General features: G+C 59.3%; 1 protein-coding gene across 1 annotated transcript; it reads left to right on the top strand.

Annotated features, from left to right (window-relative positions):
* Positions 1-10,544: 10,544 nt before the first annotated feature.
* PLK5 (polo like kinase 5 (inactive)) lies at positions 10,545-15,742 on the top strand. The gene is given in 11 exon segments (XM_033854901.2): positions 10,545-10,648; positions 10,740-10,835; positions 11,456-11,654; positions 11,785-11,911; positions 12,091-12,167; positions 12,301-12,385; positions 12,634-12,711; positions 13,253-13,365; positions 13,368-13,409; positions 14,575-14,685; positions 15,339-15,742. Coding segments are annotated over 11 exon segments (1,179 nt in total). The 5' UTR covers positions 10,545-10,583; the 3' UTR covers positions 15,525-15,742.
* The last annotated feature ends 1,709 nt before the right edge of the window (positions 15,743-17,451 follow it).

The following is a 17,451-nucleotide window of genomic DNA, read 5'->3' as shown; positions in this document are numbered from 1 at the left end:
CAGCCTGAGTGGGTAAGATGAGGATAGAGCATGGACCAGTGGCCAGCGGATCAGCATCAATGAAGGCAGTGACCTTGACAAGGTTCAGCCTGGGGGAACAAGGCTCGAGAGAGGATAGCAGGAGAGAGAGGGGGATGGTGAGGGCAGGCACCCTCTGCAGAGCAGCTACTGTGTGCTGAGCTGGGGCCTCGGGCCTGGGCGGCATCAGAGAGAAATCAGGCTTGGCCAGGAGTGCCACCAAGTGGACAATCTCATCCCCCGCACCCCCACCCCCATGTGCCTTATGCCCCAAGCCCCAGTCCACCGTGCTGTGCAGGGTGTGCATACAGCAGGCAGTGTGCCCTGCAGGACGATATACAGAAGGCACTGTACCCTGCAAGGAGTGTACATACCAGGCATTGTGATCTGCAAAGAATGCATACAGCAGGCGCTGTGTCCTGCATGGAGCATATACAGCAGGCATTATGCTTTGCAGGCAATGTATGCAGCAGTCACTGCATCCTAGACATGCATACAGTAGACACTTGGCCCTGCAGGGAGTGTATACAGTAGGTACTGCACCCTGCAAGGAATGCATTTAGTAGACACTGACCCCCCCAAGGAGTGTATACAACAGTCAGTGTAGCCTATAGAAAGTGTATACAGAAGTCACTGCACCCTGCAGGGAGGGTATACAGAAGGCACTATGTCCCACAAGGAGTGCATACAGCAGGCACCATGCTCTACAGAGAATGTCTACAGCAGGCATTGTACTCTGCAGTGAGTGTATACAGCAGGCACTGAGTCCTATAGAAAGTGCATACAACAGTCCCTGTGCCCTGCAGGGACAAGACACAGGAGGCCCTGGGTCCTGCAGGGAGTGCATACAGTAGGCACTGTGCCCCGCATGGGGGCCCTAATGCTCATGGGATGGCCAGTTGGGGCTGCGGTGAAGGTGTGGAGTCCTGTACCCACCCATGCCCCCTCTCCCCAGTCTTTGTCACCCTGCAGATCTCCAGCCTCCCATCCCCATGCAGGAGCTAACTCAACTGGATTCAGCAGATCCCCAGAGGAGGCGGAGAGCTCAGCTCGAAATACCTGCTGCAGGTGGAGGGGTGGTTGTGAGGTTTGGAGGCTCCAGGTGCGGCGGCATCTCACCCCCCCCCAACTCATGCCCTGGTCTGAACTCAGGCCCAGGGGTCGGCAGGGTCCCCCTACGCTGAGCTCCGGCCTGGACCGCATCCCTGACGCTGGGCCTGGACAGGATCAGGCCAAGTGGGCACGAGTCCTGATGGATGTGGGTCAGCCTAGGCTCCCTCTGTGGTCTCACAGCCTTGAGCCTCCCCCTGCCCCCCTCCCCAACTCCCTATGGCCTCCCACGATCCCTCAGGCCTGGGCACGTGGTCCACAGGATACTCCAGTCTCCTGTGTAGATGGGGTGGGAGGGGTCCTGCAACCCCAGAACCCCGGTCTCTGGAGCTGCCCAGCTGTCCCTGGGCCTGAGCATGAATAGAGCAGAATCGGGGACCCACCATGGCCAGGGTCGCCCATGTGAGCTGGGATGGTAGTTTTCTCCACCCCAGGGAGAAGCCAACAGAAGCAGGAAGCAGAGAGGGCGAGATTTCTGAGACGGTTGTTTCAGTCCCTGGATCAAGCTGCACCTGAAGCCATCCATCCATTATTTTTCACTTTAGCAATTTGGAGTTTCTGTGACTTGTTATCAGGAGGTCCTCTCAAATAGGGAACAGCATCTTTTTCATCACCCTCACCCCCCTGGACAGGTCCGGTTTCTTAGGCCACTGATCCTGTGATGCAGTATTTCACCTCTACATATCACCACCACCTTGGAGGCCTCCATATCTGATGTGACCCCCCCAGCTGCCCCCGTGAGAGGAATCCTCACCCCCACCTCATGGGTCGGGATGCTGGGGGGGCAGAGGGGCAGAGTCACACACAGTGAGACTTGGAGGGCCTGGGATTGCTTCACAGTCACATCCGAATGGGTGTCCTGAGCTCCTTTTGAGGCAGGGGGCTGGGGGGACTTGCCTGAGTGGGGAGATGCTTGAGGCAGGACCTGGAGAATGAAGGGGAACTGGACGGAAGAGGGTGTGAGGGAGAGGGTGTTCCTGGCAGATGGAACAGTACGTGCAAAGGACAGAGGGCCAAAGGAGCAGGGTGAGGACCAGCCCAGTGAGGAGGCCTGTGTAGCTGGAGAGCAGTGAACATGAGGCCAGAGGCGGCAGGGGCCTCGCATATTGTGGGGACCGGGAGCATGGGAAGCTTATTCAGAAAAGGCAAGAAGTGTTAGGTGAGAAGGAAAAGTTATGCATGATCTGATGCCGTTTATATAAAAGGAAAATTACCTATGTTAGCATAAACTCAGACAGGAAGTGGACAGGAATAAACCCTCACGGTTGAGCATGATGATCTAGGCGGGGGTGGGGGGGGAGGGGGTTGGGGTGAGTTTGAGTTACTGCCTTTTAGGTTTTAATTTATTGTAGTCTTTTAATTCTCTTTTTTAAAGAGAATTTTTATTTTGGAATAATTTTAGATTTACAGAAAGTTGCAAAGATGTTACAGCAAGTTTCTCTCTATCCTTTGTCATCAGTAGTATAATGTCACCCCCCGCACACACACACACACAGGATGTCCATGTCCCGGTCCTGGGACCTGTGACGTGTCACTTCACGGGGCAGAGGGGACTTTGCAGGTGGAATTAAGGCCCCTGGGATGGGGAGGTCCCTGGATTCCCCGGGGGCCCCAGCATCGTCACAGGGTACTTATAAGAGGGAGGCGGGAGGGTCAGAGGCAGAGAGAGACGGGAGATGCTGCACTGCTGGCTGTGAGGATGCAGGAGGGGCTGAGAGCCAGGGATGCGGAGGCTCTAGAAGCTGGAAAAGGCGGGAACCGCTGCTCCATTGGAGCCTCCGGAAGGACCGGCCCTGCCCACGCCTGCATTTTAGGACTTCTGACCTCCAGAATGTGAGGTGATAAATATATGTTTTCTTAAGCCACCAAGTTTGTGTTAATTTGTTACAACAGCCATAGGAGACGACTATTTGTCACATCTAAGGAACTCACGTTGGTATATTATGATTATTAATTGATAATATTAGTAATTGCCATCACTATTGACCAAACTCCAAACGTTATTTGGATTCCACGAGTTGCTGTTTTTTTTTCCTTTTTCCCCAACTAATTTCCTTTTTCTGCTCCAGGATCTCATCCAGGAGCCCACATGACATTGAGCTGCTTCTCTCATAATTGGTCAAAAGACCCAAGCAGATGAAATACAGATTATTCCTGTGGAAATCTGGCTGGTTCTGATGGCACCCAGTACTTTGCATGCAGCCGAGTCAACCGATGTCCCCAAACAGAGGTTGAGAAGGCATCCAGCTGAGGACTGGGGGACGAGCGTCCACCCGGAGGGGCAGCACCCACTCAGGACCCTGAGGATGCCCACCCAGCGGGCGGAGTCTGAGGCAGCTGGGGGAGGGTTTGGACTTTCCCAAGGCTCCCCCAGTGAGTGGGTCAGCACCTACACGGGACATAGCATGGAAATGCACAGCCTGTCTCTGCCATGGAGCCCCCAGTCCTGTAGGAGAGAAGTCAGCGAACTAGCAGGGAAATGGCACGATTGCAGGCTGTGAGGGTACTGCAGAGGGACTCATAGGGTGTGGGGGGCCCTTGCCTGGGTCCCAGAAGATGAGAAGGAGCTCCTGGACGAAGACTGGGGGGTGGGGAGTCCTTTGGGCAGAGAGAATGGCATGTGCAAAGGCCCTGAGGTTGGGATGAGCTTGGTACGGGATCTCAGACCAACAGAGAGGCCAGGGCGGCTGGGCCAGGGTGAGCGAGTGGGTGTGTGGGAAGGCCCATGGGGGCCCACTAGCAGGCTTTGGATGTGATCTGATTTGGTTCTGGAAGGCTTCTTGCTGTCAGGAAGAGGCTGGACTGTCCCTGAGCCCCACAGCATCCCCTGAGTCCAGTTCTCAGGCAGCCCCTGGTTCTGTGAGCCTCTGAGGGCCCAAATACATCGTGGCCTCCCGACCTGGCCATAGCTGTCCTTAAAGCTCCTGACCCAGGGCCCTGGCTGGTCCTGAGCATGGTGCCAGGGAGGCCCCACGTGGTGTCTTCAGTCCCATCTCCTCCTCTGGATCATCCTTGGGCTCCCCTGCCAGGCATCTTGAAGGCAACGTCCCCAAAACTGCACTCTGGACCTCCCCTCCCGGACCCTGTCTGCCGCCCCACACCCTGACTGTGGACATGTGTCCTAGTGTCACGGGCCAAAGGGGAGAAGTTGGAGTGGTTGAGCCCAGGCTCTGCTCCGCTCTGGGGGGGGCATCAAGCCCCTCAGAGCTCCCACCCACATACCTTCCTGTCCCACATTTCACTCCATCGCTCTCCGAGCTGCAGTTGGACCATGTATGGGAGCCATTCCAAGCTGGGTGTACAAGACAATTAATGTCGAAGGTGGAGGCCCCGGCCAACGGGGGGTGGATGCCAGGGGTCCATGCGCCCCTCGTCCTCCCATCCCATCCTCCCCGGCCCCTCAGTCCTGCTCTTCAGATCAACTCACGGCACTAAACCCTTGCTTCAGGGTCTGCTTTTGGCAAAGGCCGGACTAAGACAGGGGAGGAGAGACAAGCCCCCTGCGTCAGTCTCCTGCTGGCCTGGACCACATCAGCGAGAGGGAGTGGACAAAGGGGATGCGGGGGGCTCCGAACTGAGTCGTGGGCACCGGGAGGAGGAGCCTCAAAGGAGAACCGAAAAGATGTAACAAGAAAGGTGGGAGGGGCTTCCCTGGTGGCGCAGTGGTTGAGAGTCCGCCTGCCAATGCAGGGAACGCGGGTTCGTGCCCGGGTCCGGGAGGATCCCACATGCCGTGGAGCGGCTGGGCCCGTGAGCCATGGCCGCTGAGTCTGCACGTCTGGAGCCTGTGCTCCGCAGCGGGAGGGGCCACCACAGTGAGAGGCCCGCGTACCGCAAAAAAAAAAAAAAAGAAAGGTGGGAGAATAGCCTACAAAGAGGTGTCCCAGAGGACATGAGGGGACAGAGCTTCTAGAAGGAGCCAGTGACAGTGTGTGCTGAGAGGCAGGAGAGGCAAGGGCAAGGTTTGTTCCCGGAGGATGGAAGCTCAGGGAATGTGGCACCCAGATCCCCACAGCCCCAGCTGGGCCAGTCTTGAGGCAGTGGGCACTGCAGTCATGAGGTGGCCTCCCGCCCGCTCTGCTCACGGGGCCCGTCCCTGGGGACCTGAGAGGTCTGGCCGAGGGCTCCCGAGTACAGACAGGCAGCAGGGAGTCCACTGCGTTTCAAAGTCCAGGAGGCAGGAGGCAAGAGAGGGACCCAGGAGCCGGGCTGAGTCACGCCTGCCTGCCTGCTCCCTCCCCGGTCCTGGAAGGAGGGGCTGCACCACCGAGGACCCCGCGCCCAGCCCACCTGCCAGCCGCCTGAGGGAGGCCTCCCAGGGTCCCGCCTGGGCGCTGTCTCAGCAGCCACCCCCTCCACCTGCGGCAGGTATTTTGAGCGAGGCACCCCAGCACTTCTCCTGGGAAATCTGCTGAGTCTGGGGAGTTATCTCAGGTCAGGGAAAGAACAGACTGGAGACAAATCAAGCCTCTGGCCTGGAGCACGGGGGCTCAGGGGACCGCGCGGCCAGGCTGGGGCTCCAGCCCACGACCACCCCGGCCTCCTGAGCCCTGGGCAGGGGTCAGCAGGGAGGGTCAGCAGGGAGGGTCAGGCAGCCCTCCTGAGTTCCCCCCTCAACGCCTGCCCCTTTGCAAAACTGCGATCCTGTGCTTGCTACACACACTAGGCTTCAGTTTGCTCATCTGTAAAATGGGGGTATTAGCTCCCTAGGCCTGTGGTTTTTAGGGGGGTGGGGAAGCTAAAACGGTTTTCACTTTCTGATTGTGGCAAAATATACAATCACACAAAATTCACCATCTTCACCATTTTTAAGCGCACAGCTCGGTGGCATTGAGCACATTCACACTGTCGGGCAACCATCCCCACCATCATCTCCAGAACTTTCTCATCTTCCCAAACTGAAGCTCTGTCCCCATGAAACACTGACTCCCCACCCCTCCCCCAGCCCCTGGCCCCCACCATCTACTTCCTGTCTCTCTGGATGTCACTCCTCTAGGACCTTCTGTGAGTGGAATGACACACAGTGTGTCCTTCTGTGTCTGGCTTATTTCACTGGGCATGATGTCCTCAAGGTCCATCCACATTGTATCAAGTGTCGGAACCTCCTTCCTTTTTAAGGCTGAATAATATTCCACTGTATGGGTGGAGCACGTTTTGTTTATCCCTCATCAGTCGATGGACACCCGGACTGTTTCCACCTTTTGGCTGTTGTGAAGAAAGCTGCTACGAACATCTAAGGTTTTCCTTTTATTATAAAGTTTTCCATTCTAGAGTGCTGGGGGAGGGCATCCCTGCTCGAGGGGGCGCAGGCTGGCAATGGGATGGCTCCCCAGCCCCGTGGAGGAGGTTCAGCCAGGAAAACAGTGGGCTGCCGGGAGATGGGGGCAGAGCTGGTGTCTGCAGAGGGTGTCAGCTGACAGCCCTGCTGTGAGGCACTGGGCCAGGAGCTTTGGATTTCTTTCCCCCAGGAGGCTTCTGGGGGTCCAGTGGGCTCAGCTGCCTACTGCAGCGTGAGGACTCTTCCTATGCTCCTGTAGCCCCTGGAGGAGAGGCCTGGGGGGCAGTATCGGGGGGACAGGGGCTCCAGACGCACCAACCTGCACTGCAGGCCAGGTTCGGCCACAGTCTGGTGACTCTGGCTTGCATGTCCCTTCCTGAGCCTCAGTTTCCTCATCTATAACGTGGGGCTAAGAAGAGCACCGACCTCTGGGATAAGCCACTTCCTGGAAGGGGTCTGGCTTTCTGACGTTGGCCTCCAGAAGCCGCCCAGACCCCCGGCTTTGGTTAATTCTGGGTGATCTCCTCTCCACCGTTTCCTGAGGGCCGGGTGGGTCTGTCTTGGGCACAAGACTGTGCTGAACAAATACCTGAATTCGCAGGCAGCAGAGGCGTGCCACTGAGAAGAACCTGGATTCCTGCCTGCCAGTGTGGATTCCAGGGTGACAATGATGTGACAGCTCAGACCCCCGGGCCCCCCAGCTGCCTGCCTTCTGTCACACCGCACCTGGTTCTCATTAGCAGAGGACTCGGGCTCCCCCGGCCGCAGCCAGCTGGCCCCCTGCACTGGCCTGGATGGAATCCTTGGCCCTGGAGCTGAGGCCGGCCCCCCGCAAAGGTACCAGAGGATGGCTCCATCCAAAGCACTGGGGCCCCCGCAGAGTCCCCCATGCCCTGGGTGCCCCCATTTGACATGCCAGGCAGACATGTGACAACGCAGAAGGTGTTTCCTATCCCTGGTGGCTTGGCTGGGCCGAACTCCGAAATCTGGTCTCTGGAAAATTCCGAGGCCTGATTCCAGCCCCACGGAGCCCTGCTAACCCCTCCCCATTCATTGTGTTATGTAACTTTTGGGGATTAATACCGAGGCATCCAGAGGCAGCTGCCTGGATTCACGTCCAGCACTGTCCCTTCCTGGCTGGGTAAGCGACTTAACCTCCCTGGGCCTCAGTGTGTTCATCTGTAAAATGGGGACAAGGCCAGTTCCTGCATCTCAGAATCGGTGAAAGGGTGACTTGAGACAATACAAGGAAAGACCTGGGAACCGAGTCTGGGGAACAGCTCAGAGATGCTCCCATGGTTCCCGGGGGGCCCAAGCCTGCCCACTTGTTCTCCATTCCCCTGCCTCTCTTTGGCTGCCCAAGCCAGGAGTCACAACCCCCAGTGTCTGTCCATCAGTACCCAAATCCTGCTCCTTCTCTCCACTGAGTGTCCATCATATATGCCAGCCTCCCAACCCCAGCACTGCCCCTTTGGGCTTCACGCCCCTCCCCACCTCCCTGAATCCTGCTGTGGCTCCCTAGTGCCAAGATAATCAAGTCTCGTGCATTGTCATATGGGGTCCGGGGACCCACCTGCCAGGACCCACAGTCACACGTATTCAGGACGACTAGACTCAGACCTCAAGCGCAGTCTGGGGAGAGCCCTGCCAAGCCCTCCCTCCCACCCACCCTTCCCCTCGAAGCCTCGAGAGAATGAGACAATCACTCTGACCTCAGTCTCCTGCTCAGAGAAATGGGCGTGTTGACAGTTCACAGCTTGGCGGGAGGCGCAGGATTGGAGGAGCAAGCGAGCTGAGCGCGCGCGGGACTGGCGCTGGGCTGGCGTGCAGGGTGCCAGCGCCGCTCTGGTCCCTGAACTCCCGCCAGCCCCGCGTCCCCGCACGCCCAAGCGCCCCCACGCGCCCGCCCCCTCCCGCGCTGGCCGCCCCGAGCGTCTGGACTCCACCCCTCCCCCCTCGGCCAATAAGACGCGTCCAGGCAGCGCGCGGCCCCCAGAGCAGCGCCGCGCGCGGTGGTCCCGGCCGAGGCTGCGCCAGTGCGCCCGCCCCGCCAGGCTCCCGGGAGGGATGGAGCCCGAGCCGCGGCGGCGGCGGCGGCGGCGCAGTTGCCGCCCGCTGGTCTCCGTCTTCCTGCGCGACCCGAGCTCGGGGCGCGTGTACAGGCGCGGGAAGCTGATCGGCAAGGTGGGGACCCCGGCACCCCAAGTCCGATGACGAGGGGGCCGGGCCGGGCAGGGGTCCCGGCGGGGCGGGGCGCGTTCGCGCGATCGCGACCGCAAACGAGCCAGCGTGCGCCCCGGCTTTTGTCTCTGCGTGTGTCGCGTGTCCACGCGAGTTTGGGGCTGGCGTGGGTGGACGCCCGGGTCTGCGATGTACCCGCTGTTCTGCGTGCATCGTGTGGCGGGAACCGGTGTTGGGCACGTTGTGCTGTGTTGTGGGTTGTGTGTCTAGGGTGTGGGTGTGCGCCCAAGTGTTCTGCGACTTGGAGCCTTGGTGCGGACCCAGACTCTGTTGTGTTGTCCCTGTGCGTATGTGTCTGAATGTGTCATAGGTCTGTGCTTTCTGTGTTCGGGCGTTGTACCGTGTGTCCGGGGACTGTATTAGGGTCCGTGGGCTCTATATATCCAGGTGTGGATGTGTCTGTGTGTCTGAGTGTATGTGTCCCTGTGCCTTCGTGTATTTCTGTGTGTTGTGTTGCCTTGGGTATCCAGGTATGAGGAGGTGAGCTATGCATCCATGCGTCTCAGGGGTGTGTGTGTGTGTGCGTGTCTGTGTGTGAAGAGGTCTGGCCATCTGTCCCCACACCTGTGTGCCCTGAGCTCGTGAATTGCCTGCCCCGCAGGGCGCCTTCAGCCGCTGCTACAAGCTGACCGACATGTCCACCAGCTCCGTGTTTGCGCTCAAAGTGGTGCCTCATGGCGGTGGTGGGGCTGGACGGCTGTGCCCCGGCGACAAGGTACGCTCTGCGCATCAGTGCCCAGGGGCGCTGTGACCAAATCGGGTCCGCAGAGACGTCCTGCCCTGGGGGTGGTGAGCATGCCCGTGGGGGCATGGGTACCTCGGGTGTGGGCACCTGCCGGGTGTGTACACGTGGGACCCCGCCTGCAGGTGGAGCGCGAGATCGCCCTGCACAGCCGCCTGCGACATCGCAACATCGTGGCCTTCCACGGACACTTTGCTGACCGTGACCACGTGTACATGGTGTTGGAATACTGCAGCCACCAGGTGCCCAGGGGGCGGGGCCTAGAGGGAGCCATGCCCCCCCCCCAGTCCACTGTGCTCATCTGTGGCCCCCTCCCATGTCTGTCTCTCCTTACCTGTTTCTACCTGTGACCACACTAGGCCCACCTCTGCTCACCCTTAATGCTCTAGTGCCCACCTGCCCACCCAGAGGCTCTCTTGACTCACCTCGGCACACCTATGCCCACCTGTGCCCCTCCTGCACTCAGCCAGGCCCCACCTGCCCACACCTGGCCTCACCTGGGCAGTCCTGCCCCTGTTCCCCAGGCCCGGGGCCCTTGGGGCCACTCACACGGTGCAGCCCAGAGCCCAGATGTCCGACAGGCAGGAATGCCTGTTCCTGAACCCACTTGGACTTAGTTGCACCTTCATAGACCCCTTGAACTGCCTGAGCCCACTTAAATACACCTGAGCTCTCCTTTGCCCAGAACGTACCCACCTTGGGTTCGTCTCTTGCCGAAAAGCTCACTGTGGCCCCCTCGGCCCATCTGAACTCGTACGTTCCTCCTGGGGCTCAGAGCTCACCTCTGCCTGTCCCACAATCAGCCACATCCACCTGAGAGCTGAATTTACCTTTGCCTTCTTGGGTCCCTGGAACTCACTGTACCGCCTAACCTGGGCTCACCTGTGTCTCCTCGGCGCCGGTGCTGCACCTGCCGGTCCCCTGCAGTCACTGGCCCACGTGCTGGAGGCGCGGCAGACGCTGACAGAGCCTGAGGTGCGTTACTACCTGCGGGGCCTGGTCAGCGGCCTGCGCTACCTGCACCAGAGGCGCATCGTCCACCGGGACCTGAAGCTCAGTGAGGACGCGGAAGGGGCCGCGGGGGCGGGGCGGGGGCGGGGCGAGGGCGGGGATTCCACCCACACGCCGTGCTCCTCCCCCTCCCATCCCCTCCGCCCCCGGGCCCCGGCAGGTAACTTCTTCCTGAACAAGAACATGGAGGTGAAGATCGGAGACCTGGGGCTGGCCACCAGGGTGGGCCCAGGAGGCCGCTGCCACAGGTGACCGGGAGGCTCTGAGCGGGCTCTCTGGGTGGGTGAGGGTGGGCCGGCTCTGGCCCCAGCCTTCCTGAGCCCCCGTTATGCCCCCCAGAGTGCTCTGTGGGACCCCAAACTTCCTGGCCCCGGAGGTCGTGTCCAGAAACGGGCACTCCTGCCAGTCGGACATCTGGGCTCTGGGCTGCGTCATGTGAGTGGCCCCCGAAGCCCCGGGCCTGGGGAAGGGGGCAGGACTGCCCAGCTGGGGCCAGGTGTGGGCAGGTGGGAGCGGGCGCCGGCAGGTAAGGACAGGTGTAGGCATGTACAGGGGAGATTGAGTGGGGGCACAGGCAGGTATGAGCAAACACAGGACCAGTGTGTGCAGCTCGGGGGGCAGGTGGGAGCACACACCTGCCATCATCTGAGCGTGCAGGTATGAATAGGGCATATGGCGGGATGATAGTTTTGAGTGTGCACAGAGGTGTGGACAGGTGTGTGCAGGTGGCAGATACACAGGCAGATGAGGGCATATGTACAGGTATGAGGTGTGAGCATGCATAAACTAAACCCGGAAAGGTATATGCAGGTGTGTCCAGGTATAACCCAGGAGCAGGCAGGTGTACAGACAGATGCTGGTGTCTCCCGAGCAGACAGGAATGGCCAGGTGGGAGCAGATGTAGGGCAGCTATGAGAAAGTGGATGTGACGTGGGTACGGAGTCAGGAAGTGTGGGAAGGTGTGGCCAGGTGTGCACAGGTAGGTGTGAGGCAACCCTGGATGCCCAGGACAGATGCAAGCAGGCACCCAGGTTCCTGCCCCCGACCCGGCCCAGGTACATGGTGCTGACTGGCGCCCCTCCCTTCGTGGCGGCACCCTTGTCGGAGATGTACCAGAATATCCGAGACGGCCGCTACCCCGAGCCTGCACATCTGTCCCCCAATGCACGCCGCCTCATCGCCCGCCTGCTGGCACCCAACCCGGCCGAGCGGCCCAGCCTGGACCACCTGCTGCAGGATGACTTTTTCACGCAGGTGTGGGGTGTCAGCGGGTCGGGGCTGCCCTTCTCTGGGGCGTCTCAGCAGACCCAGGTGTGGGTCAGGACCCCCAGCTAGCCCAGGTACTCAGGAGTGGTGTGCTAACGCCCAGCTCTCCACTCCGAAGGGCTTCACCCCGGACTGGCTGCCGCCCCACTCCTGCCACAGCCTGCCCATCTTCTCCATCCCCCAGCCTCTGGGCAGGCTCTTCTGGAGGGTGGGCCGGCTACTGCTGCCCCAGTGCCGGAGGCCTTGTGAGTACCGCCCCGCCCCCTCACCTGCTCCTACCTGCGCCCCGCATCTCACACGCCTGTCCTCCTCCCTACCTGCTCTGAAATGTCACCGCCACGGCAGAGGCGGATGTCGGTGGCAGAGGTCTCGCCCTGCATGGGGTCAGGCTCTGCCCGCCCCCCAATCCTCGTGCCTCCTGCAGGCCCCTTCACTCCTAAGGAGGCTTCAGGTCCAGGAGAAGACGGCCCTGACCCTGACTCCATGGAGTGCGGTAGTGAGGTGAGGGCGCGGGGAGGGGGGCATGGTGGGGAATGTGGAGGGCATCCTCACAGGGAGGCTGGGCAGAGGGAGAAGCCAGGGGGTCTTCAGGGGGGGAGGCCAGAGCCCCCAACCCCTGCTGCTCCCTCCCCAGGCCTCCCTGTCAGAGGGAGGGGCTCCGTGCCCTGAGCGCCCTGTCCACCTGCTCAGCCAGGGGACCCTCGGGAGTGACCCGGCGGGTGAGCAGACTCTCCATCGTAGGTGGGAGCTGTGGGCAGGACTGAGGGTCGAGAAGTGGGGGCAAAGATCCTGCCTTGCCAGGACCACGTCCCCTCTCCCGGCCTCAATTTTCCCACCTGTAAAATGACAATGATGTCTGGAATCCTTCTGGGGTGAAAATAGGACTTTCCCGGATGTGGGAGTTTGGGGCGGGGCTGGTTGGAGGGGCCCTGGCCTGTCTGTCCCCCACAGATATCTGTCTCCCCAGGGCCCCAGGGGAGCCCGAGGCAGGAAGTAGAGGCAGCCATCAGGAGCCTGCAGCTTTGCCTGGACTCTGGCGCCCCAGGTAGGAGCAGCACAGATAGCTGGCGACTGTATTACAGACTTCCAGCTTCTCCTGTGGCCCAGCTTCCTGGGCCACTGGGGTTTCCCAGGGTTTCCATGATTGCCCTTTTTCTCTTCTGCAATCCAATCTAGGATCCCACATGGCCTTGAGCAATTTTTATTTTTTAATACAAAAAATGTTTAATGAAATAAAGCAAAGCCCTACGGTATTTTGGACCTTACAAGCATTTCAGATTTACTCATTTCCAGAGGCAGAGGCAGCTGTGATCCCAGGGTCCCCCAGTCCTCCCCCATCAAGGCAAGAGTTGGTTGTTTTTTTTTTTTTTTTTTTTTGGCCGCATGTGAGATCTTAGTTCCCCATCCACGGATCGAGCCTGTGCCCCCTGCAGCGGAAGCACGGAGTCTCACCCACTGGACCGCCAGGGAAGTCCCAAGAGTTGGTGTTCTATTCCCTGGACTTTACTCTCCATCTCCTGTGCCTCTGCCGTCCTTCCGCCCACCCCTTCCAGGACCCCTGCTCACTTCATTTCATCCTGTGCCAGCCACGCAGGACCCCCCAGGAGAGCAGCGGCCCATCCTCTGGGCCCCCAAGTGGGTGGATTATTCCAGCAAGTACGGCTTTGGCTACCAATTGTCAGACGGGGGCAGTGGTGTCCTGCTTCGGGATGGCACCCACATGGCCCTGCATCCCGCAGAGGGGTAAGTTGTGGAGTTCCTTTCCCCCTGGGAGGCCAGGCCCTCCTCCCTGCCTTTCTTCATTCACTCCTCACAGATTTATTACACATCTACTGTGCACACCTACAGGCGCTTACTGCCTGGTCGGGGAGAACAATGCTAAACAAATGAATTACTAAGTTGATTTCAGGTGGCAGTTTTCGAAGGAAACGAAACAGGTGAGGTGACAGATTGGGGAAGTGGAGACGACTCTCAACAGAGTGGTTGTGGAAGCAGGGGCTTTCTGAAGAAGTGACGCTCAGGCGAGACAGAAATGATGAGAAAGAGTCCGTCAGGAACAGCATCTGAGGCCTAGGGAACAGCATGTGCAAAGCCCCCGAGATGGGACTGAGCATGGTGGGTTTGAGGAATGGCAGGGAGAGGGGAAGGACATGAAGTCACAGAGCCTCACAGGCCACTGTTGGGGTTGGGGCGGGAAGGAGGGGTCAGACTCACACTTTTTTTAAAAAAAATTAATTAAATTAATTAATTTATTTTTGGCTGTGTTGGGTCTTCGTTGCTGCGCGCGGGCTTTCTCTAGTTGCGGCGAGCGGGGGCTACTCTTTGTTGCGATGCACGGGCTTTTCGTGGTGGTGGCTTCTCTTGTTGCGGAGCACAGGCTCTAGGCAGGTGGGCTTCAGTAGCTGTAGCGCACAGGCTCAGTAGTTGTGGCTCGCGGGATCTAGAGTGCAGGCTCAGTAGTTGTGGCGGCCCGTCAGGATCTCAGCGTGGACAGGCTGAGTCTGTGGCTCCAAGGGTCTGGAGTTCAGGGGAGGGGCCGGGGCTGGATGAACAGAGAGGGCTGGTCCGTGCAGAGCTGGTTTCACATCATGGTCCAAGAGACACGGCTGCGTGAGAAGGTGTCCTCGGGTGTGAGGTGTCCAGGATAGAGGTCCTGACAGCTGGCACCGCCCTGTGCAACCCCCCACCCCCATCAGCCAAGTCATCTACATGCCTGACCGGGGAAGGCTGGAGACGTTCGCCCTGAGGGATGTGCCCACCCTGCTGGGTGCCAAGCTGGCTGTCCTTCGGCTCTTTGCCCGATACATGCAGCGGCGGCTGCGAGAGGTGAGGGCTGGGTGGGGCTGGGGGGTGTGCCAGGCGGTGGGAGCCCTCGGCCCTGAGGCCCTGTGGCTGGGTCTGTCCACAGGAGGGGGGCCTGTCCACAGCCGCCTGGCCGGCAGCCCCCAGCCTCTGCCTGCTGCGCTTCCTGGTGTCCGAGCGGGCCGCACTCCTGCTGTTCAGTGATGGGACGGTGCAGGTGAGTGAGGGTCCCCCCCGCAAACAGGGCTGTTACATTGCACACTTCTGGGGGGAGCCCAAGAAAATCGGAAATAAAATGTGTCTGAATGACAGCAAAATGTCACTCAGGGTCATCGTCCTGTGTGGTTACCTGTAGCAGCTGTCGAAATGTCATTTTGTTGCAGAATCATTTTTAGGTTTTCCTGCGCAGTCCTGGCAATCCCTGGGTCATCATAGCCACTCCTAAAACAGATTTCAAACGCACTAGTATACAATACTTATTATTTTTAAAAATTAGTATGATTTTATTTTATAGTAAAAATCCCCTCTCCGTTCAGACCAGAGTACCCTGGCCTGGGCCGGGTCTTAGAGGATTGTCTTCAAATGGCCCTGCCCAGCAGCTGTGGAAGCTGGTACCCATGAGGAGCTGCTGTTCCCCAGGGCACAGGCTTAAGAGTAGGAGGTCTCACTGGGCGGCTCTGGGTGGAGGAGTCCCATCTGAGCCTCAGTTTCCCTGTCTGTGTGGTAGAGCCCTGGGCTCCTGACCCTGAGTTCCTATGGGTGGGGCAGCCACTGAGACTCAGATCAGGGGGACCTCAGTCTCCTATCCACTTGTCCTCCGAGGGCCAGGGCCCCTTCTCCCCTCGGACCCAGCTCCTCCCGCCTTGGTAGGTCAGCTGCAGCGGAGACCAGGCTCAACTCGTGCTGAGTGGTGGGTGTGAAGAGCTGCGGCTCACGGTCTGGGAGCAGGGCCAGCCTGGCACCTCCTACCCGCTGGGCGTCCTGCGGAGCCACGGCTGTGCTCCGGCTGCCCGCCAGCACCTTCAGCATGCGATCCACATGCTTCAGAGCATCTAGCTTCCCTGAGGGTCAAGGTGGACCTCTGCATGTTGATGCCCAGGACCCAAGCTCCCTTTCTGTCCCTTTTGCTCCCCCAGAGGGGACGTCCTTGGGGACAGCTGGGGGAGCATGCAGGGGGTATAGGAGGTGGGGGTCCTGGCCTCGTGGCATGACTGTTCAACCCAGACTTGTGTTTGGAATTGTTCTTTTATCATTAAAGTAAACTTGACTCTGCAGCCTGCCGTTGGCCTCTCTTTGGGGGAGTTTGAGGAGCTTTGCCAAGGGGGCACCATGATCTGAGCCCACTGCTCCTGTGGCAGAGACAGGCCAGATTTTCACCAACACAGAAATTCTTACTAGAGTGGGGTTCTTCCATGACCAAAAGTCTAAAATATGGAACATTCGCTCAACTGCTGGGCAGTGAGGACACAGGTGTTGGAGGCTGGGAAGATGGCGACCCATGTCATGCCGGGACAAGACACTGGACCAGGGTCACCCTGATGTGCTGCACCTGTGAACCAAGAGAGCCAATTGCCAAGGGGGACGAGAGCTTGCCCTCAGGACTTCCCCTCCCCACGCCCCCGGAAATGCTTTCCAGCTCCCTGACTGAGAATGCGGTCCCTCTGGGTTTTTGTGAGTTTCAGTTATTCCAACTCACAGTGGCTGAAACAAAGAAGAAGAGCTTATTGGTGCCTATAACTGAGAGGTTGGGACCCATGACCTTCTGGCAGGGCTGCATCCAGGGCCTCTCACGGCAAGGTAGGGAATTCACCCTGGCCTGGCCCTCTCTCTCCCCGAGGGCTGCAGTGTCTCTGGCCTCACACTTACAATATTCACAACCCTGTACCCAGCAGTAAGCAGTCTCCTCAGGTGTTTCTGGAAAGTCCTGGGACAGCACTTCCTCAGACCAGCATAGGTGACAGCCCTGCCCATGGTTGGGGGACCACCCGGTTAACCATTGCGTCTTCAGAAACCCCTCCAGGGGGCTGGCTTTGGCTGGTCTGGATTTGGGCTTCGGCCCTGGGCCTCACCCTCCCCTGGTGGGTCCTTCAGCCACCCAATCTCCACGATCCCCTGCCGAGCTCCCGGGCACCTGGGCCCTTTGGGGCCCTTCTCTCCTCTTATTTCAGCAGCAAACTGACAAGCCCACTCCCTGCAGCTCCCCAGAGACCCCTCAATTCCTTACAGACACCAGGCCAACACCCCTTCTGCCCACCCCTGTCGGGACCCTCGCTCAGGCTCCCGGTCCCACCTCCCTCCCGAGGACGCACGCCCACCACCATAGACCCCTTGGCCGGGGTGGGGGTCGGCCACAGCTCTTCCTCTTGCTCTTGGGGCCAAACTGCAGGGGGGTGGTCTCCATGCCTCAAGTCCCTGCTGCCTCCGTAACCCTCTATGGCCTGACTTCGCTCCAGGTCAGCTGGGGCCACTGGCGCCACCACTACTCTGCCACTGAAGTGTGGGCCGGCCCCGGGTTAAGCATCGCCCTCCCACCCACCCACACTGGTTCCTTGAAGCTCTGTAACAAATTACCACAAAGTAATAGGTATTTGTTCTCCACGTTCTGGAGACCAGAAGTCGGAGACCAAGGTGTGGCAGGGTCGCGATTCCTCTGAAGGCTGCGGGGCAGGCGGGGAGGGCGGGGGCCGGGCGGGGGGTGGGGGTGGATTCTTCTGACCTCTTCCAGCTTGTGGTGGCCCCAGGCATCCCTGGGCTTGAGGCTGCATCACCCTAGCCTCTGCCTCCGTCTTCACACAGCTTCACCCTCTGTGTCTGAGTCTCCTCCTCCGTCTCTTATAAGGACATTAGATTTAGGGCCAACCTAATTCAGGATGATCTCATCTCAAGATTCTTAATTACATCTGCAAAGACACTTTTTAAAAATTTTTATTTATTTATTTTGGCTGTGTTGGGTCTTCGTTGCTGTGCGCGGGCTTTCTCTAGT

Source organism: Tursiops truncatus, chromosome 3, assembly GCF_011762595.2.
Source record: "Tursiops truncatus isolate mTurTru1 chromosome 3, mTurTru1.mat.Y, whole genome shotgun sequence".
Classification (NCBI taxonomy): Eukaryota; Metazoa; Chordata; class Mammalia; order Artiodactyla; family Delphinidae; genus Tursiops; species Tursiops truncatus.
The sequence above is the reverse complement of the archived record's forward strand: the minus strand, read 5'-3'. Positions and strand labels throughout refer to the sequence as shown.